The following is a 20420-nucleotide window of genomic DNA, read 5'->3' on the forward strand; positions in this document are numbered from 1 at the left end:
ATATCACAGACGTTGTCACACAGGGTGGGGGCGTGGTCTGACTGCAACTAATCACAGACACCGGGACTGATGGTGGCGGGGAACTAGTGAATATGTATGAGGGTTAATGAGCGGACCTAGAAATAATGTTACAGCCATGAGGGAGACTCATTAGGTATAACGGTCATGATTTATTCCTTATTTTCTTTTTTTTCCTTTATTTTTTTAATTATCCAGGTGGCTCAACCCGAACAGTAACATGAACTTTACTGAGAAGTCAGATTTCGGGGTCCATGCATGGACATTAGGTATTCGGTATGTATTTCGAACTTTACAGTTTGGGTTTGCCTATCACTATTTCTAAAGAGACAAAGTTCAGTTCTAACGGTCTGTGTACCTTACATGTCTCACACTGGTATCTCCAGCTTTCATTATAAATATGTTCTGGAGGCAGAATACAGATCTATGTCCGACCCATAGCCTGAAACAGCTCATTTACATATATAAAACAAGGATTTCTTTGGAATAAGACATCAGATCATAGATATTAAGGTATACTTTTATTCAGCTTCCTATGACCTATAGACGCATATGGATGGTTTAGGAGGGTTGATCCTACTGACAGATTCCCATTAAGTATATGGGGTAGTCACTGTTGATATATATTTCTGTGCATGTGTTATTCATAGCTCAATGCTGGTATATAATTTCAGGGTATATACTTATGTATACGAGTTCTTCACTGCTGAGATATATATATATATATATATATATATAATATATAATATATAAAGCTGAATGTGTGTGTGTATGTGTGTGTGTGTGTGTGTGTGTATGTCCGGGATTGGCATCCGCACCGTCGCAGCTACAGCCACAAAATTTTGCACACTCACACTTCTGGACCCCGAGAGCGTCATAGGCTATGTTTTGAGGGGAAATTTTAACCCCACTCTTTATAGTTATTCGCCAAAAAAACTGCCTCTATTAAAGCAAATGGATCTGGGAGCCACAGTGCAGCCAGACCTTCAGAAGAATGCGCAGCCACGCCCTTATATGGAATGTTGGCGTGTCACAATGCAGCCAGGGAAAGAGACAGACATAGACAGGGAAAGAGGCAGACACAGACAGGGAAAGAAACAGACATAGACAGGGTAAAAGACAGACACAGACAGGGAAAGAGGCAGACACAGACAGGGAAAGAGGCAGACACAGACAGGGTAAAAGACAGACACAAAGAGACAGACACAGACAAAGAGACAGACTGACTGGGAAAGAGAGGGAAAGAGAGAGACAGGTTAAGAGACAGACACAGACAAAGAGACAGAGACAGACACAGGGAAACAGACAGACAGGGAAAGAAAGGGAAAGAGACAGACAGGGTAAGAGACAGAGGGAAAGAGACAGACAGGGAAAGAGAGGGAAAGAGACAGACAGGGAAAGTGACAGATAGACAGGGAAAGAGATAGATAGACAGGGAAAGAGAGATAGACACGCCAACACGCATTGTGACACGCCAACATTCCATATAAGGGCGTGGCTGCGCATTCTTCTGAAGTTCTGGCTGCATTGTGGCTCCCAGCTCCATTCGCTTTAATGGAGGCAGGTTTTTTGGTGAATAACTGTAAAGAGTGGGGTTAAAATTTCCCCTCAAAACATAGCCTATGACGCTCTCGGGGTCCAGAAGTGTGAGTGTGCAAACTTTTGTAGCTATAGCTGCGACGGTGCGGATGCCAATCCCGGACATACACACATACACATTCAGCTTTATATATTAGATATCTATATATCTCTATATCTATATATCTATATATCTATATATATATATATATATATATATATATCTAATATATAAAGCTGTGTGTATGTGTGTATGTCCGCTAAAGGAATCCGCACCATCGCATTAACAAACACGAAATTTTGCATAGACGCCCCATGTGACCCAGGGGACATCATAGACTATGTTTTGACAGAAAAATTTAACCCCGTGCTTTACAGTTAGTCTCTAAAATCCTGCCGCCATTAAACTGAATGGAGGTGGGAGCTATAGGTTATGAATAGCAAAGGTGAGTGGTTTTTATAGGATCAAAATAAACTGTTAGTATAAGAAGCTTATGGTGAGGTTATATGATGTCAGTGGAGAGATGGATAGAGACACATCCCTGGAGAGATGGATAGAGACACAGCCCTGGAGACAGAGACACAGCCCTGGAGACAGAGACACAGCCCTGGAGACAGAGACACAGCCCTGCAGACAGAGACACAGCCCTGGAAACAGAGACACAGCCCTGGAGACAGAGAGAAGAGACAGTTACTATCCCGGGCAACACCCAGGTACTACAGCTAGTCTAATATATAAAGCTGAATGTGTGTGTGTATGTCCGGGATTGGCATCCACACCGTCGCAGCTACAGCCACAAAATTTTGCACACTCACACTTCTGGACCCCGAGAGCGTCATAGGCTATGTTTTGAGGGGAAATTTTAACCCCACTCTTTACAGTTATTTGCTAAAAAACCTGCCTCCATTAAAGAGAATGGAGCTGGGAACCACAGTGCAGCCAGAACTTCAGAAGAATGCTCAGCCACGCCCTTATATGGAATGTTGGCGTGTCACAATGCAGCCAGGGAAAGAGACAGACATAGACAGGGAAAGAGGCAGACACAGACAGGGAAAGAAACAGACATAGACAGGGTAAGAGACAGACACAAAGAGACAGACACAGACAAAGAGACAGACTGACAGGGAAAGAGACAGACAGGGAAAGAGAGGGAAAGAGACAGACAGGTTAAGAGACAGACACAGACAGAGACAGACACAGGGAAACAAACAGACAGGGAAAAAAGGGAAAGAGACAGACAGGGAAAGTGACAGATAGACAGGGAAAGAGATAGATAGACAGGGAAAGAGATAGATAGACAGACAGGGAAAGAGATTGAGACAGATGGAGAAAAAGACAGACAGTCAGAGACAGAGAGGGAAAGAGACAGACAGACAAAGAGAGAGACAGAGATATATACAGACGGGGAGACAGACATAATTACCTTTATATCTATTTGTTTTGTGGTTTTTGTGTGCAGAATACATTTTTGTTAATACATTCTATTCTGTTAACAGCAGTTATTAACCTGGGCGAAGCCGGGTAGTACAGCTAGTATATATATATATATATATATATATATATATACAATTTATTAATTTATATTAAAAATGTTATAAAAATATTTTGACAGACAATGACATCACCAAACAACATAGATAACACTGCTGGACACAACTTCCCAACAGTTCTTAACCATGAACTAAACAACTCCAAAGAAAGTGATGACAATCACTTGGAACTTGTGAATATACATTACTCAAACATACAGTAAATTACTGTTTTTGCTCATGAAGAGCAAAATGGGTTTACAAAAACGTAAAATGTTTCAGTTGCCACCAGATAGAACATTATGGCACCTCCGGGATGACCACAATGTCCTTAATAGTGTCATCACTGGATGGGAAATCTTAGGAGGTGGTCTTGTGATCATATATGAAGAATATTCTTATTAATAACAAGCATTCACATAGACCACTTGTCATAAATCTTGTCCGAAGGATAACAGCTGCTGAGGGAAATTAAAAGGGTAGATTTGAGGGGCTTAATGGCATCAATGACACACAGTTTGGAGTGAAGGACAAATATTCCTCCTTATAAGAGTAATTGCTCTTTCTATAAAATAGGAGGTTTGATCGTACTTCATTATAGTATGTTAGTAGAATAACCCAAGAATTCCATACATTTTAATGCTTGTCAAGCAGGAACAGGGCATGCATGCTAAGCGCCAATATATTCTCAGCAGCCGTTTCACCTCTTAGCTTTCTCTTTGTGGTACTAGTAGCTGAGAAAAATGAAAGAATGTACTGGCATAGAAGGATAAAATGTCATTGTATTCCCATCAGTAATAACCTATAAAAGTAACATACAATATTCAAATAGGCACCGCAACAACAATAATAAACCATTATTACATCATGTATCTCATTACACACTTTCACATTGTAACTACGGCCATTATAGTCATAGCGGAGCAATAATTGTGGGCTCGCTATTAATAATGGGGCACAAAGGATGGAAGTATGTAAAGGTGCAATGCTTCTTTAGCATGCTCTTCTTCAGGGTATACACCAAAAATAGAAAAAACATTCAGCTTTAGTCTTAGACTCTCTCACCATTGAGCTTTTCTATAAGACAGGCCTCACTTTTGCGAATACACATTACCACAATAGGAACACCATTTGATGTATCGGTAATTGCAAATGTGTGTATATGGAATCTAGGCACAGTACGAAGCAAATCCTCTCTGAACAGCAGAGGTCGTGTATAATTGTTGTATATAGTGATGTGGCCAGTCAGAAAGGGAAAGTTATAGGGGTTGGTGGATTTATCTCTATGATAACAGATATGATGGGAGCATAATTTTTTAGAAATTAATAACATATGGTATAAGGCTGTGTGCGCACAGTGCACCAAATCTGCAACGTGCCCATGTAGCCTAATTATTACAAGTTCTCCTAGTTCCTCATAGACTGCACAAAGCTCTTATTTACAAAATGGCTTCTGGTTGAGCAGCACGTGACCAGATCAGTCCATCAATCTCTCCAATTGAAAGCAGAGCTCCCATATTTTTCAATTGGAAGCGACTGATGAACAGCCATTGTTCCATGTTACCCCATCAGCAGCCATTTCGTACAGCGCTCCTCGTTTTTTCTACTCAAAACAGCTGCTAGTAGAGCAGCATGGGGTCAGTCAGGCCCTTCCAACGGAAAAACACTGGAAAAGATGTTTTTTAATTATAGAAGCAAGATGGACAGGTCTGGTCGGTTACTCCTCCCTAAGCATTTTATGGACTGTCAGTGTTATGGAAACACAATGGCTGTCAGTGTCGTGCAAACACAGTGGCTGTCAGTGTCGTGCAAACATAGTGGCTGTCAGTGTCGTGGAAGTACAGTGGAGCTCAGTATTTTGGAAACACAGTGGCTGTCACTGATGTGGATACTCAGTGGCTGTCAATGATATGGAAACACAGTGGCTGTCAGTGTCATGGAAATACAATGGCGCTCAGTATTTTGGAAATATAGTGGCTGTCAGTTATGTGGAAACACAGTGGTTGTCAATGTTGTAGGGACACTGTGGCTAAATCTGTAAAATTGCCTTGTGGCTTTGTCTTATGGGTCAACTGTGGTTGTCTGATATGGACCTTTGCAGCTCTCTCTGCTTTGGTGACAAGACTGGCCTATGTATCAGGGCATTGGTTATTATTTTGGGTACTCTGTGGCTGCCAGCATTATTGGAGCCTTGATCAAGCTCACTTAGGTTCATGAAAACAAGCCCTGAATTTTTTCCCTGTTGCAGAAGTAGGAGAATAACTACTTTCAAAACGTTTCCATCTACTGAGACTTAATTATATTAAGGGGGAAACATACATGGAGTAATGTTGAATAGTAATTGTTCCCTGTTAAGAGGTGTCGGGGCTCAAAACAAAAGTCTATAATTTCTCTATGTGACTGCACATGGTCACTATTTCCAGATACAAGTGGGCAGTCATATGATCAAAAGTAAGCAACGTACATACGGTATATGCGGCCTTGTAACCGCCTGCTTGCACCTGTAATATTGGCCAATGATTGATATAGAGTGCAAGTATATATACTGACCGAATGACTTAAACTTTTGTTTTGAGCCTGGACAACCCTTTTTTTATAAGCCATATTTATATAAATATGTACACGCCTTATCATGTTCATGACTGAATGTGATATATGTCCTTCACATGAGGTTTCTGAAAGGTTGACCGCTACTTGTCTAGTTCTACATTTTGTTTAAAGTCCAGAAACCATTCAGTGTGACAAGTATACGATAAAAGGGACATCTAAAGGACTTCTTTATATCCAAGTACAAAGATATTCTGTTTCAATTGAAACAAGCCTGCATGGATGCTCGGTTACATCAATGTCTAAGCGTAACATAACATTGAAATTAATATTTGCTGATGTTCAGAAAAACAAGAAAACTGGAAAGCATTTTCAGTTTTTCTCAATGATATTTATCCTTTATGCACTATATAAAACAACAGCCGAGACAAACCAAGGTCTGAACTAATCTAAGCGTGGCAACAGAACTCATGGCTGTGGCTTATCTTATCATGTGAATATGTAGAATAATAGGTGGATTTAATGTCAGCTGATCAAATCCTTTCCGCCTCTCCTGTGAAATTTTTATATGCAAACATTAGTTTTCTAAGAACTGCACTCAGGCATTCAGTAATCTCTGAATCATGACTGTGACCCATGTAGCTCTATGGATTAACAGAGCAGAAACCTGGAACAGAGCTTTGGCCTATAACGCGGACACTTCTATAATCTGCGTTATCTTGTGCAGTTATGAAAATTAGAGCAAATGTCTGATCGACCTCACAGCTTCTTTTATGATCACCACTTTGTCCGTGGGGCTTTGATCCTACTGATGGATAAATATATTTGGAGATCAATATCAACTTAAAAAAACGTGGAAAATATATATTTATATATTAATTTTACACGAATCAACAACCTTAATGGTGTGGATTTTCTGAAAATGCCCTTATATGTGGTTCCAGCTCAAACTATTTATGTGAAAATAAATGATTTATCCAATTTTTAAAGATTGATAGGCCATTATTAATAGATTGTGTGTGTTTGTGTTTTTTTGGGGGGGGGGAGTTGACTCCCAGATTCCCCTGTAGGACCCACAGTACATCAGTAAGAGCAGCAGAGACTTCATTGCTTACCAGGAACGGCTTTCTACTTTTTACAGTGGTTGTATCTGATATCTGATATTACAGCTCAGTCCCATCCACCTAAACAGTACAAAGCTGTAGTGAGCTGTAATACCTGCTGGCAAAGTTGTTACCAGATATACAGAACTGTGCCTGGATAACAATAAAGAGAATGTAACACAAGCAGGAAGAATGCTGCTCCTAAAAACAGCTGATAAGGAGGGAAGGGATGTAGGGCTTCCCAAAATTACTACTGATAGCCAATAACTAGTAATAAACTAGTTAAAATAACTAGTAATAAAGTGCAAGTGCATCTAGCCAAAACAGGATCCTAATGATGTCATTAGAATCCTGTTTTGGCTAGATGCACTTGCACTTTATTACTCTTTTTTTGCTAAGATTGTATTCAGGCACTCCTTGCTATCATGAACTACATTTTAGGTCATTTTCTGATAACTGGACTTTAATGTACCTCACGGTTGTTGCTCCCGATACATTTTGTATCATCTAATATACGCTAATGGCTGTGGTTGAACTCCTCCTGCACTCCTGTTTCCTCAGATTATTTTGAGCTAGTACTCTGAGAATTATATTTAATACGTGGTTACTGTATTTTGAGTGAACAGGAGATTATTCTCTATACACCCGGCCTGTTCCGTGGTCCCTCCTTTTATACGTCATTGCATCACACATAACTCTTATCGTGTACTACTTTATTTTTCCATTGCTTGGGACCCTCCAAGCCGCATAGGTGTCTTTATACTCCCCATAACAGTACAAGCGGAGTTCGATCATGCCATTACGTTTCCTGTCTCATGTCCTGCCTGTTAATTTCCATTACAATTTGGGTTTGTCTCACCTCTCCCACGGCTACTAGAGACAGACAGGAATACTCTATATTGATCTCAATACCGTATGCCCCCCTTGATTTATTGGTAGTTGTTTTTAACTTGTGATCTTTTACTGTTTTTGCGTGTGTGTAATTTTCACTAATAAAAACCTTTATATTTGCATATATACTCGCTTTCCTCCTTTATATAGTATATTCTAAACAGAAGCATACAGTTTGTGGCAAGGAAAGAATGCTATCCTGCTCAGAACATCAAGGTCTTTTTAGAAGTTTAGAGGGAACAGGTTTGTAGGGTTTCTGCTTGCTTTGCCCTGTGTAAGCTATTTGCTCCCATAAAGTCCATGCCTTATTGTGGATCCATGTTTTCGATTCAAATGGAACCTGCTTAAATTTCGTGAACTTTAATTGATCAAAAGTGATGGTTACTGCCAAATGTGCACTTAACCTTCTTAAAGAGATTGCCCAACATAGCAGGTGTTCGCCTATCCATAGAATAGATGATCGATGAGGGTTATTGGATGTATTACCGTTGGATAGTCGATAATAATAACTTGCTAAGTAGAGAAATCCCTCTAATTAGATAAGACAAAACTTATGTACTTGTATTTTATTACTTATATAATAAGATACTAACATATGTGCAAAAATATATATATATATATATATGTATATATATATATTTATATATATATATATATATATATATATACATACACACACTGTATATATATATATATATATATATATATATATACATCATATATAAAATATATATACATAAACATATATATATATATATATATATATATATATATATACATATATATATATTTATATATACACTCTGTAGTGTCAATGGGGATATATGGCTCAGTATGTGTATATATATTATATATATATATATATATATATATTCACATATTGAAATTGAAATCCAAATTGACCCTATTCACATCTACAAACCACACACAGTAATTATGAATCTATATTTACATCTGAGATTTGTGAATATCACAGTTCTTTAACAAACCATATGTGTTACTGACAATTGGAAGTAAATATAGAATGACAGTATTGGAATGTTGTCATTTCATTTGCACACTCTACTTTTCTTACACTGAAAGAACTGATGATTTCTTCACAAATCATGTCTGTTGATGCAAGTAACGACTTTGTAAGAAGCATCTATCTCTGCTGAACAGAAAATCTACAGTATAGTTTGATGGTGAATGTGTCCAACACATGAGAAGTATGTATCAAGGTTTTATTTTGCATGTATTCAATCTTTTGGGCATGATACAATTCTAGCCAATCCAGTATCATTCTCATCGTATGTTATATTATTCTAAACTAAGTTCACTATTTTTATTTTACAATATTCATAAATGATGTATTTTCATGGATGTACGGTATCTTCAAACATAAGTTTTTAGTTTCATAATCTAACAATAGGAAGACAGTTAAGGCCCATTTGGACAGGCCAATAATCAAGAACAAGTTTCCAGATTATTGTCATATCTAAACAGGCTGGCAATCAACCAATAAACCAGCAAAATGGTTGTTCGTGAGGTGAGATGATTTTTAAGCTAGCTCATTGTTCTCAGTAGCACATTGTCCTGTGTGAACAAGAGACTTGCCGCCAATGACGCGATGTTCAATGGGCACAGAACAATTGTGTTAACGATTGTTCTATGCACATTGAACTGTAGCTGGTCTACCTAAAGAGTGCAGTAAAGGGAATCTGTTGTTAGATTCATGCTGTCTAATCTATGGGCAGCTTGAACCAGAGTCTGACTGCGCAATCACAGTTACATATTTTCCACGCTGACACTCTGCAGCGTTTCAGAGTACACATCATTTGAGAAGCAGGTGGGGACTATGCATCTCTGCTGACTAGTCTGAAGTACTCCCCTGCTGCCATCTTCCCGCCCCAATATTTTTGACTGACAGATCTCTCCCTTTATGCATATATAGGGAGAGTCTAGTCAATTTACTCTGATACGCTGCAGTAATTCATAGTAAAACATACCTTGTTGCAATCATTCAGCCAGGTCCTGATTCATTCTCCCTGTGGTTTGGGCAGTACAAATGTAATCACTCGTTCCCTTTCTTTTAAAATAACTGCCAATCATCTTGGATGTAGTCGATGCTTTAATTTAAAGAGGACCAACCACCAGGATTTTCATATATAAACTAAAGCAAGTGCTATACTGGCGCTATCATGCTGATTCTATACATACCTTTAGTTGTGAGATTGGATGTATACTTTTTGAAATATAGGCAAGTAAAGTTTGTGAAATGCACTGTTGTTTGCTTGACAGAAGTTACAACATATCTAATAGGTGGGTTGTGTTTTGCTAGTTATTCACACACCTGTCTGCTGCCTGTCTTTCCTCCCCCTGTCTCTGTTACTACAGGGTGAGGAAGGAGGGAGGAAGGATGGGGGGGAGGGGGGGGTGGAACAGGCAGGCAGACAGGAGTGGGAATAACTAGCAAAACCCAACCAACCTATTAGATATTCCATTGCACCTCTCATCAAATAACAGTACATTTAATAAACTTTACTTGTCTATATGTCCGAAAGTATACATTCGATCTCACAACTAAAGGTATGTAAAGAATCAGCCTGATAGCACCAGTATAGCACTGGCTTTAGTTTACATATAACAATCCTGGTGGTTGGTCCTCTTTAAAAAAAACTCCCCAAAAAACCATGGAAAGTCTTCCAGTGGGCTGTTGTGAATGGGCTGGTGTTTATTACTGTGTTACCCTCCATTTCTATTTTGAGGTCCCTTTGACATTACTAAGGCTGATTTTGTGTTAAAGTGCTTGGAACAATTTGGATACAGCTCTAGAAGACCTCAGAGCCGTTTCAGGGCTGCTGAAGGCTTTGTAGTTTTGCAATTTATGCAAAATCAATTTTTTGCAAATTGAATTTTGGGGAAAAGTTTCTCCAAACTGGATTTCAATATATTCGTTCATCTCTACAGCTGACCTCTTTCATGGAAAGGATAAGCATGTGTTAGGCCCCTTTCACACTGCGTTTTTACTTACGTTCAGTGGTCCCGTTGGGGCATCTGTCCGAACCACCCCTCCCCCACCCCGCAAAATGTGTTTCGGACACATGCGCGATTGACTATAATGGAGCAGGCTCCGTTAGCGTTTGCTTTGTCTTCACCATTTTTGCACATATATACGTTTTCTGCAGACGGACACCAAAACGTAGTCGACTACGTTCGGGTGTCCGTCTGCAGAAAACATATATGTCGGCGACCCTATTATTTAATTAGCTTCTTAATGGAACTTTTTAATAAACGTCTTGATACATACAGTAATAATAACAAGATGTATAGGAGTGGTAGTAAAGTGAGGCAAAAAATGGTAAATACTAATAATAATAACACTTGGAAGAAAAGCTCATGCAAAATAGAGAGTTACTAAGATCTAGGGATGAATGCAGAATAAAAGTTACCTCTTCCTTTTGTAGTATCTATTCTTACCTTTTTGACATCCCTGACCAAATGGTATAAGGTATTAGATGGCCCGTGTCTCTGAAGAATGGAAAAAAGGGAAAAAATCCTGAAATTAGTTAAATGCTATTAGTATTCATGCACATTGCCCTCTCCTTCTAAGGCCTGCGACACACATCCGTGCCGCTGGCACGTGTTTGTCATTTTTTACACATACCGGCGGCACGGAGACACGTTAAGCAATGCTACCCTATTGTAGCAGGCACACACACGTAAAACCACACGGAACGTGTGTCCGTGTGCGTTTGTACGTGTGTGCGTTTTTCAAAGAGCTGACATGTCAGTGTTTTCTCCTGCAGCACGGGTGTAACACGGCCCGCACCCGCACCACACGGGTGTAGTGTGGATGCGGTCCCGTGTGACACGCGCCGGAGAAAACTCACGTGTCAGTGAAAAAAAACCAAAAACATTTACTCATCTTCTCCAGCCCTCCTGTCTCTGCCGCTGCCTCTTGCTGCCGACCGCCGCTCATTATTCTCATTGAATATTCACTTCACTGCCTGGCAGCAGCAGCAGCGGGGAGACGGGAGGGCTGGAGACCGAGGATCAGCACCACGGACAGCAGCGCGGACATCAGGAAGGACCAGGTGAGTATGTTAATTACTGGTTCTACGTGTGCTATCGCGGATAGCACACGTAGAACACACGTGTCCCGCACGTACCAGAGACACGTGCTTACCTGCACGCAACTCGCAGGGGAAATACGTGTCTCTCGGCACGTGCGTGAATTTCACGTGAATGTGGCAGAGGCCTTATACATAGGTGCTCTCGAATCAATCACGGCAGATTCATGCTGCCCAAACCATGCACAATTGAAGCTCATGAATGTTTTTTTGTGAAGCCATAGTTGAAATATTCGGCCAGGGACCTCACTATCAAGATTTAGCTGGAAATACAATATTCTAAAATCTAATCCTAGAAAAGATGGCACCTTAATTCATAATGCCTTGGAAAAAGGAAAAGAGGTCTTAGAATCTGATTTTATAAATGTGTTTAATTTTTGAATTATGGGTTTACCTTAGTGTACCTCGCTTCTATATTACACATTAGATATCCTCAGTGCGTATAAATCACAGATATTGTAATGCACTACACCTGGGGACATGTACAAGCCAAAGAAACAGATTATTTATAACAAAGATGCTCAGAAGGATTGTGTTAGGGTTCTCAGGCATGGTGATTTACAAGAGAAGGAAGGTCGCAAGTGGCATTCTGTAAATACATGCATCCGAATAGGAAACGGAGGCAATCACTTGTATTTGTCACTTTTGATAGGAATTCATTATCCTGAATAAAATGAATAATTTATAAGAATTGAACTTTAGTGGATAACAAGCGATTATTTTTTTATTCTATCTATCACAAAGGTATTTCTATACACTTAAAGGGGTTTTCCCATGAACAAAGTTCATTTTAAAAGTTGAATTTAATCAATAGATCTTGACATAATAATAATTTCCAGAATTGGATGTGATTAATATTTTTCTCCTGTGCTGATATAATCTTATAAATGTGTGCCTGCTATGTAATGTGGTATGGCCATGTCTGGCTGTACAGGGACATGGTCTGATCATACCAGATCTCCTGGGCTTGGGAGGAAGTTAAAAAGAGAGAATACAGACATTACTGCATGGGGTTATGGCTGATTCTTTCTGTGAGGTAAAACATTTTCCTACCTGTTTTAAAAATGTTTTACCTTAAAGAAAGAATAATTTGAGATTCCATGCTGTAGAGTTTTATACTTTTTTACATCCTCCCCGGCCCATGAGATGTGCTATGATTAGACCATGTCCCTGTATGGTCAGACTTGGCCATTACACAGCACATAGCAGGGGCACATTTATAAGATTATGGGAGCTCAGAAACATTTTATAAAACATCCAATTGTGGAACTTATTAATATTCCAAGATCTATTAATTAAAATGAACTTTACTTGTGGGACAACCCGTTTAAAGGCAAATATGGACCAACATGAATGGGGTATATGCTTAGTCCTGGAAAGTTCTTATGATTGTATAAGAAATTCTCTGCCATTCTTGTGTATCGCTTGAATTAACTCGTATATATCATGTCTCACTTGTATTGACGTAGTGTTAATTTTTTTTTTTAAGGGCAATCATTATCACCTCACTTCACTAATTTAACTTTTCCCTGTTCCCCTTGGTCTAATTTTTCCTCAGTATTTGGTCCCTCCTTATTTACCTATCCCCACATCCTCCATGCACCCAATAGCACATGGTCACTTCACTTAGATACTGGCTGATGACCAGATTATGCAGCTTTATATGAAAACCCCTATTTATTATAATATTGGCTGGACCATACATGACAAACAATTTTTAACTATTGTGATTCAAAGTACGTCAAAGACAAATTAGTGCATCATGTATTTCACCCTAAAGGCCTGCAATATCATAAAGAGGCATCAATTCTGTTCAGAGTGTTCCTTTCAATTGGAAGAGGGTACACGATCTTGGATAACCGCAAAGTAAAAAGTTCCCCAGCTCCTGTAGATTAGCCGTGGAGATCCTCAACACAAAGTATCAAAGCCCTTGCTTAGTTTAAGAAGTCAACAAAGCAAATGAAGGTATCCAACTATTTGGCAATTTATTAGTACAGCTTAAAATGTTCCAGGTACATGTAAAATTTAGAATCTTTGCAAAATCCGATGTGTTTCGGACATAGTACAGTGCTAAAGTCATACCACGGCTTTGTCTGTACCCTATCTTGGAGCTTCTATGGATCTTCTTCTATACCTTTTAGGCCCTGTGCGCACTTGAAAATTCCGCAGGCTCTGAAAGATTTCCGCACCGGCGGAAAAAAAAACTAAAAAAAACCGCACCGAAATCCGCATGCGCTTTATTGCGTTTTGGTGCGGTTTCATTGAGGTTTCGGTGCTGTTTTGGTGTGGTTTTGGTGCGATTTTTCTGCGGGTTGGTACATGTGTTTTAATGCAATAAAGCACATTGAAAAAAAAAAGGTAATTTCCTTCTGATATAGATAGATAGAGAAATAGATAGATAATGGATAGATAGATAGAGAAATAGATAGATAATGGATAGATAGATAAATAAATAGATAATGGATAGATAGATAAATAAATAGATAATGGATAGATAGATAGATAGATAGAAGGATAGATAGATAGATAGATAGATAGAAGGATAGATAGATAGATAGATAGATAGATAGAAGGATAGATAGATAGAAAGATAGATAGAGAGATAGATGGAAAGATAATCAATAGATTGATCTGTCCTCTATTAATCAATAGATAGTCCCTGTGAGCACACACTGCATTTCTCGCGAGCGATAGTGTCTTCACATTACCGACCATGAGAAATGACCTGTGGTTACCTCTGCAGGCTCGTTACGAGGCTGCATTCAGTACATTGTGTCAGATGCGGCTGGATGCAAGCGTCGTGGGACCTGCGTGGATTACGCCGGAGCTGTGTGTTGGGAGGGGTTAATAAAGGAGTGAAGAGGGGGCTTTTTTGTCTTTTATTTAAAATAAAGGATTTTTCGGTGTGTGTGTTTATTCACTTTACTTATGGGTTAATCATGTAAGCTGTCTCATAGATGCTGCCATGATTAAGCCTGGACTTAAATGGCAGCGATCCGCTGCCATTTAACTCCTTATTACCTGGATTGCCACCACATCACGGCAATCTGGAAGAGTCGGGGACACTCCGGGACTGTGGCATAATGGATGCGACAGTCCCGGGGCAGCTGCGGGCTGATATTCTCGGCTGCGGGAGGGGGGCATTAACCCCGGCCCTCACCCTCCCTAGCCTGAGAATACCGGGCTGCCGCTGTGCGTTTACCTTGGCTGGACGGTAAAAATACAGCGGAGCCCGCGGTTTTTTTTTGTTTTTTTTATTTTTATATGTACGTTTGATTTGTATGTGTATTCTATTTGTCTGTGTCTGTGTGTGAGTGTGATCTGTGTGTGTTTACTCTCTGCTCCGCTTCCTCTTCCTGTCATAATGACATCACTTCCTTGCAAAACGCAAGCAGTGATGAACATTATGTCCCGAAAACGCGAAATACCGCAGGGAATGACACGGGAAAACACAATGAACCGCACAGAATTTGCTACCTGCGTTATTCCCTGCGGGATTTCACGATTACATTACAGTCAATGGAGTGAAATCCCGCAGCTACCTGCAGAAAAGAAGTGACATCCAATTGTTTTTGCTGCGAGAATCCCGCAGCAAAACATGCAGCTGTCAAATCCACATAGTGCGCACAGCTTTTTTTTTTTCCATAGGATTTGCTGGTGAATCACTGCAGAGATGTTATGAACATTTTCTGCAGCAAAACATGCAGCAAATCCGCGGGAAATCCGCAACAAAAAACGGCAAGTGCGCACAAGGCCTTATAGTCACTTTATGGGTTCTTGAGAGATCCTGTATGGCATATATTCATGTTTGTATTCTTTATAGCTCTTCTTTCATATACACAGTGTTTAAAATTTTATATCTTATAAATAGTTCTAAGCAGTCAATACAAAAATACAATTGCCACGTAAGGACACCAGAAGGCCAAATATGAAGTTAGATAATGAAGTCTGTTCTCCTTACCGTGTTGTATAGTTCTTCTAGTCTGGAAAGGGTGAGAAAACGGTGCATGCTGACTCCATTTTCTATAAGTAATTTCACAAAGTCTACTCTGTCCAGCACCAAGGCATCGAGCATTGCTTGTTCCAGAGACCCAACCTAATAAAAGGATAACCAGTAATAGTAAAAATCAGACTGAAGTTACTATATTTTAGAACAACATTTAACATAATTTCTCTGCTAATAGAATGTTTCTACACCTAACCATCATGGAATAATGTGTCTGAAAACATCTTTGACATGCATTTATAGTGAATGAGGGTTGAAGTTTTGTATTGCCCCCAGTGTTAGGCCTCTGCCACACATACGTGAAAATCACGTACATGCCGCGAGACACGTATTTTCCCTGTGTGTTGCGTTTAGTAAGTACGTGTCTCCGGTACGTGCGGACCATGTGTGTTCTCCATGTGCTATCCGCGATAACACACGGAGAACTGGTAATTTGCATACTCACTTGGTCCTTCCTGCTGTCCGTGGTGCTGATCTTCGGTCACCAGTCCTGCCGACTCCCCACTGCTGCTGCTTCTGGTCGCAGTGAAGTGAATATTAAATGAGCATAATGAGCGGCGGTCAGCAGCAAGTGACAGCAGCGGCAGAGACAGGAGGGCTGGAGAAGGTGAGTAAAGATTTGTTATTTTTTTCTCTGACACGTGAGCTTTCTCCGGCGCGTGTCACACGGGACCACATCCACACAACATCCGTGTGGTACGGGTGCGGGCCTTGTGACACCCGTGATGCCGGAGAAAACGTGGACATGTCAGCGTGAGAAACACACGGACACACGTAAGTACGGAACGGACACACGTTCCGTTCCAAAATACTTACGTGTGTCCAAACCATTAGGAATACATAGGTCCACGTGTGTACGTGTCTCCGGTACGTGAGAAAACTGCCAAAAACGTACCGGAGGCACGAACGTGTGACAGAGGCCTTAGAGGGATGATTTTTGACCTATAGTTGTAAAATTGCTGCTAAAATTGGGAGCTAGAATCTCCAATTAAGTTAATGGATATGGATGCATTTTTTTCCCACTAAACTGCAGGTACAACATGTCACAAAAGTGAGTACATCCCTCACATTTTTGTGAATATTTTTTGCATCTTTTCATGGGACAACACTGAAGATATAACACTTTGGTGCAATGTAAAGTAGCCAGCATTGTATATCAGTGTAAAATTAGGTGTACCCTCTAAATAACTCAACACACAGCCATTAATGTCTAAACTGCTGGCAACAAAAGTAAGTACACCCATAAGTGAAAATGACCAACTTGTGCCCAATGTGTCAATATTTTGTGTGCCCACCATTATTTTTAAAATAATGCTCGAGTTTCCCATTGACTATTATATTCGGCACTCGAATCAAGCCTGTCTTAGCATCTGATCTGCTCGTTTCGGGTACCGAGCAACTGAGCATGGCAGTGTTCACTCATCACTAATTATCAGTTAAAGGGTTATTCCAATATTCCCATGTTTATAAATGACTATTGTCAGATTGTGCTTGTAAATTTAGCAATTTACGCTTATTGAAATTGTCACCCAATCTTGAGATATTAACAGTTTTCTTTTGTTTACATGCTATTGCTTTCGAGACCAGCCACCGATGCTAGACAGCTGAACTTGGGCAGTGCTTACAAGCTCTTTCCTATTCAGCTTGTAAGCAATATTTTGAAGCTGTCCACAATCACTAGATCGCCATATTAACTCCTAATTTTGGCTGTACTTGCAAGTTGGTCGGTCTCTTAGATAACATGCTAAAAACAAAAGAAAATGTTAATATCTCAAGAACGGGTGCTAATTTTAATGTGCAGTGAATTACAAAACTGCTTGTTTTTATTACCAACGTGTATCTATTAATATGGAAAATAACCAGTGATGAGCAAGACTATCATGCTCGGGTGATCGGTACTCAAAATAAGAAAGCCGGACACTCGGATGGGTGCGATTCAAGTACCGATCAAAATGGAGGTCAATGGGAAACTAAAGTATTTGTCTTCAGCATCCTCTCATTTTGAGTACCAAGCAGTTGAGCATATTAGTGCTCGCTCATCAACAGAAATAACCCTTCAACTCATTCAGCAGCCAGCAATGTGCAGAGAAACAAAGAATCTGGAAAAGCCAAATAGTGTAAAAATGTTAATGAAATCCAGTTGCAAAAATGGATACCCTTAAAGGTGTCCATATCCTTAAAAAGAAACATACAGTGCTAGCCAAAAGTATTGGCACCCCTGCAATTCTGGCAGATAATACTCAGTTTATTCTTGAAAATGATTGCAATCACAAATTATTTGGTATTATTATCTTCATTTAATTTGTCTTCAATGAAAAAAAATAAAAAAAATTGTCATAAAGCCAAATTGGATATAATTCCACACCAAACATAAAAAAGGGGGTGGATAAAAGTATTGGAACTGTTTGAAAAATCATGTGATGCTTCTCTAATTTGTGTAAATAACAGCACCTGTAACTTACCTGTGGCACCTAACAGGTGTTGGCAATAACTAAATCACACTTGCAGCCAGTTGACATAGATTAAGGTTGACTCAACCTCTGTCCTGTGTCCTTGTGTGTACCACATTGAGCATGGAGAAAAGAAAGAAGACCAAAGAACTGTCTGAGGACTTGAGAATCCAAATTGTGAGGAAGCATGAGCAATCTCAAGGCTACAAGTCCATCTCCAAAGACCTGAAAGTTCCTGTGTCTATGGTGCGCAGTGTTATCAAGAAGTTTAAAGCCCATGGCACTGTGGCTAATCTCCCTAGATGTGGAAGGAAAAGGAAAATTGATGAGAGATTTCAACGCAAGATTGTGCGGATGGTGGATAAAGAACCTCTACTAACATCCAAACCAGTTCAAGCTGCCCTGCAGTCCGAGGGTACAACAGTGTCAACCCGTACTATCCGTCGGCGTCTGAATGAAAAGGGACTGTATGGTAGGATACCCAGGAAGACTCCCACTTCTTACCCCGAGACATAAAAAAGCCAGGCTGGAGTTTTCCAAACCCTACCTAAAAAAGCCTAAAACATTTTGGAAGAATGTTCTCTGGTCAGATGAGACAAAAGTAGAGCTTTTTGGGAAAAGCCATCAACATAGAGTTTACAGGAAAAAAAAGAGGCATTCAAAGAAAAGAACACGGTCCCTACAGTCAAACATGGCGGAGGTTCCCTGATGTTTTGGGGTTGTTTTGTTGCCTCTGGTACTGGATTGCTTGACCGTGTGCATGGCATTATGAAGTCTGAAGACTACCAACAAATTTTGCTGCATAATGTAGGCCCAGTGTGAGAAAGCAGGGTCTTCCTCAGAGGTCATGGGTCTTCCAGCAGGACAATGACCCAAAACACACTTCAAAAAGCACTAGAAAATGGTTTGATAGAAAGCACTGGAGACTACTAAAGTGGCCAGCAATGAGTCCAGACCTGAATCCCATAGAATACCTGTGGAGAGATCTCAAAATGGCAGTTTGGAGAAGGCACCCTTCAAATCTCAGGGACCTGGAGCAGTTTGCCAAAGAAGAGTGGTCTAAAATTCCAGCAGAGCATTGTAAGAAACTCATTGATGGTTACCGGAAGCGGTTGTTCGCAGTTATTTTGGCTAAAAGTTGTGCAACCAAGTATTAGGCTAAGGGTGCCATTACTTTTGTCTGGCCCATTTTTGGAGTTTTGTGTGAAATGATCAATGATTTGATTTTTGTTTTATTCTCTTTTGTGTTTTTTCATTGCAAGCAAAATAAATGAAGAGAATAATACCAAAGAATTTGTGATTGCAATCATTTTCAGGAATAAACTGAGTATTATCTGACAGAATTGCAGGGGTGCCAATAATTTTGGCCAGCAGTGTATGCTAGTGTATACAGGGACGATTAGGCAGAGATTAGCAATATGCACCCAGAACTGCATATTGCACCTGATAGGTTCACTTTAATTCTTTACTAAAAAATTAATTCTCTCTAAATCTGTAACAATTAAATCCATTTAGTAACACATCCTAAACATCTAACACTGTACCGGCCACTGTTGTCCATAGATGAAGATCTGGCTTCGAGCGATGTCCACTCTGTTCCAGGCTAATGCGAGGCTCAGCTGGTCCGGAGCAGAGGCATTGGCACCTGATTATATATAGGAAAATAGCAGTAACAAGTCAGATAGTATGGAAAAATGCAGTAATGTACTCCGCATCTACAGCGTGACTTCACTATGCAGCACATTAAGTGAAATATTCCCATTCGATTATTTAAGCAATAATTCATTAATCATCTCACATTATTACATTAATAATAATAATACAAATGCTACTAATAATATAATAATTAATTGGTCATAGTTTCAAGCGGTTGGCTGGGCTCAGAACAAAAGTGCACGCTGACACTGTTACCCGTTATGGCCACATGTGTGTGATTGCATACTTGTGGCCACGTGCTGGCCAGTTTCATACTGCTTCTCTCAATTCCCTTCTATTCATAGAAGCTGGACGTATCTATTCAGCATGCAACCATAAGTATGCAAATCACATACACTCCCACTAGGAATACCGGGCAATAGTGATAGTGCACGCACCACATATTGTCCTGATTCTGCAGTCTGCAGTCACATGGAGTAAATGCAGACTTTAGCTTTTAGCACAGAAAAATCCTATATCCTTCTGCTGT

The 20420-nt window shown here is 39.9% G+C and overlaps 1 protein-coding gene across 2 annotated transcripts in view; it reads right to left on the reverse strand.

The window, feature by feature from the left end:
* TRPM3 (transient receptor potential cation channel subfamily M member 3) overlaps positions 1 to 20420 on the reverse strand; it is a 714819-nt gene that overhangs the window by 204796 nt on the left and 489603 nt on the right. For both annotated transcript variants that reach the window (XM_075317925.1, XM_075317917.1), the window contains exons 10-12: positions 19780 to 19880; positions 15741 to 15875; positions 11127 to 11177 (exon numbers count right to left, since the gene is read on the reverse strand). In XM_075317925.1, the coding sequence (XP_075174040.1) occupies positions 11127 to 11177; positions 15741 to 15875; positions 19780 to 19880 (287 nt within the window). The remainder of the gene's footprint in view (positions 1 to 11126; positions 11178 to 15740; positions 15876 to 19779; positions 19881 to 20420) is intronic.

The sequence above is a fragment of the Anomaloglossus baeobatrachus genome, chromosome 1 (genome assembly GCF_048569485.1).
Source record: "Anomaloglossus baeobatrachus isolate aAnoBae1 chromosome 1, aAnoBae1.hap1, whole genome shotgun sequence".
Taxonomy (NCBI): Eukaryota; Metazoa; Chordata; class Amphibia; order Anura; family Aromobatidae; genus Anomaloglossus; species Anomaloglossus baeobatrachus.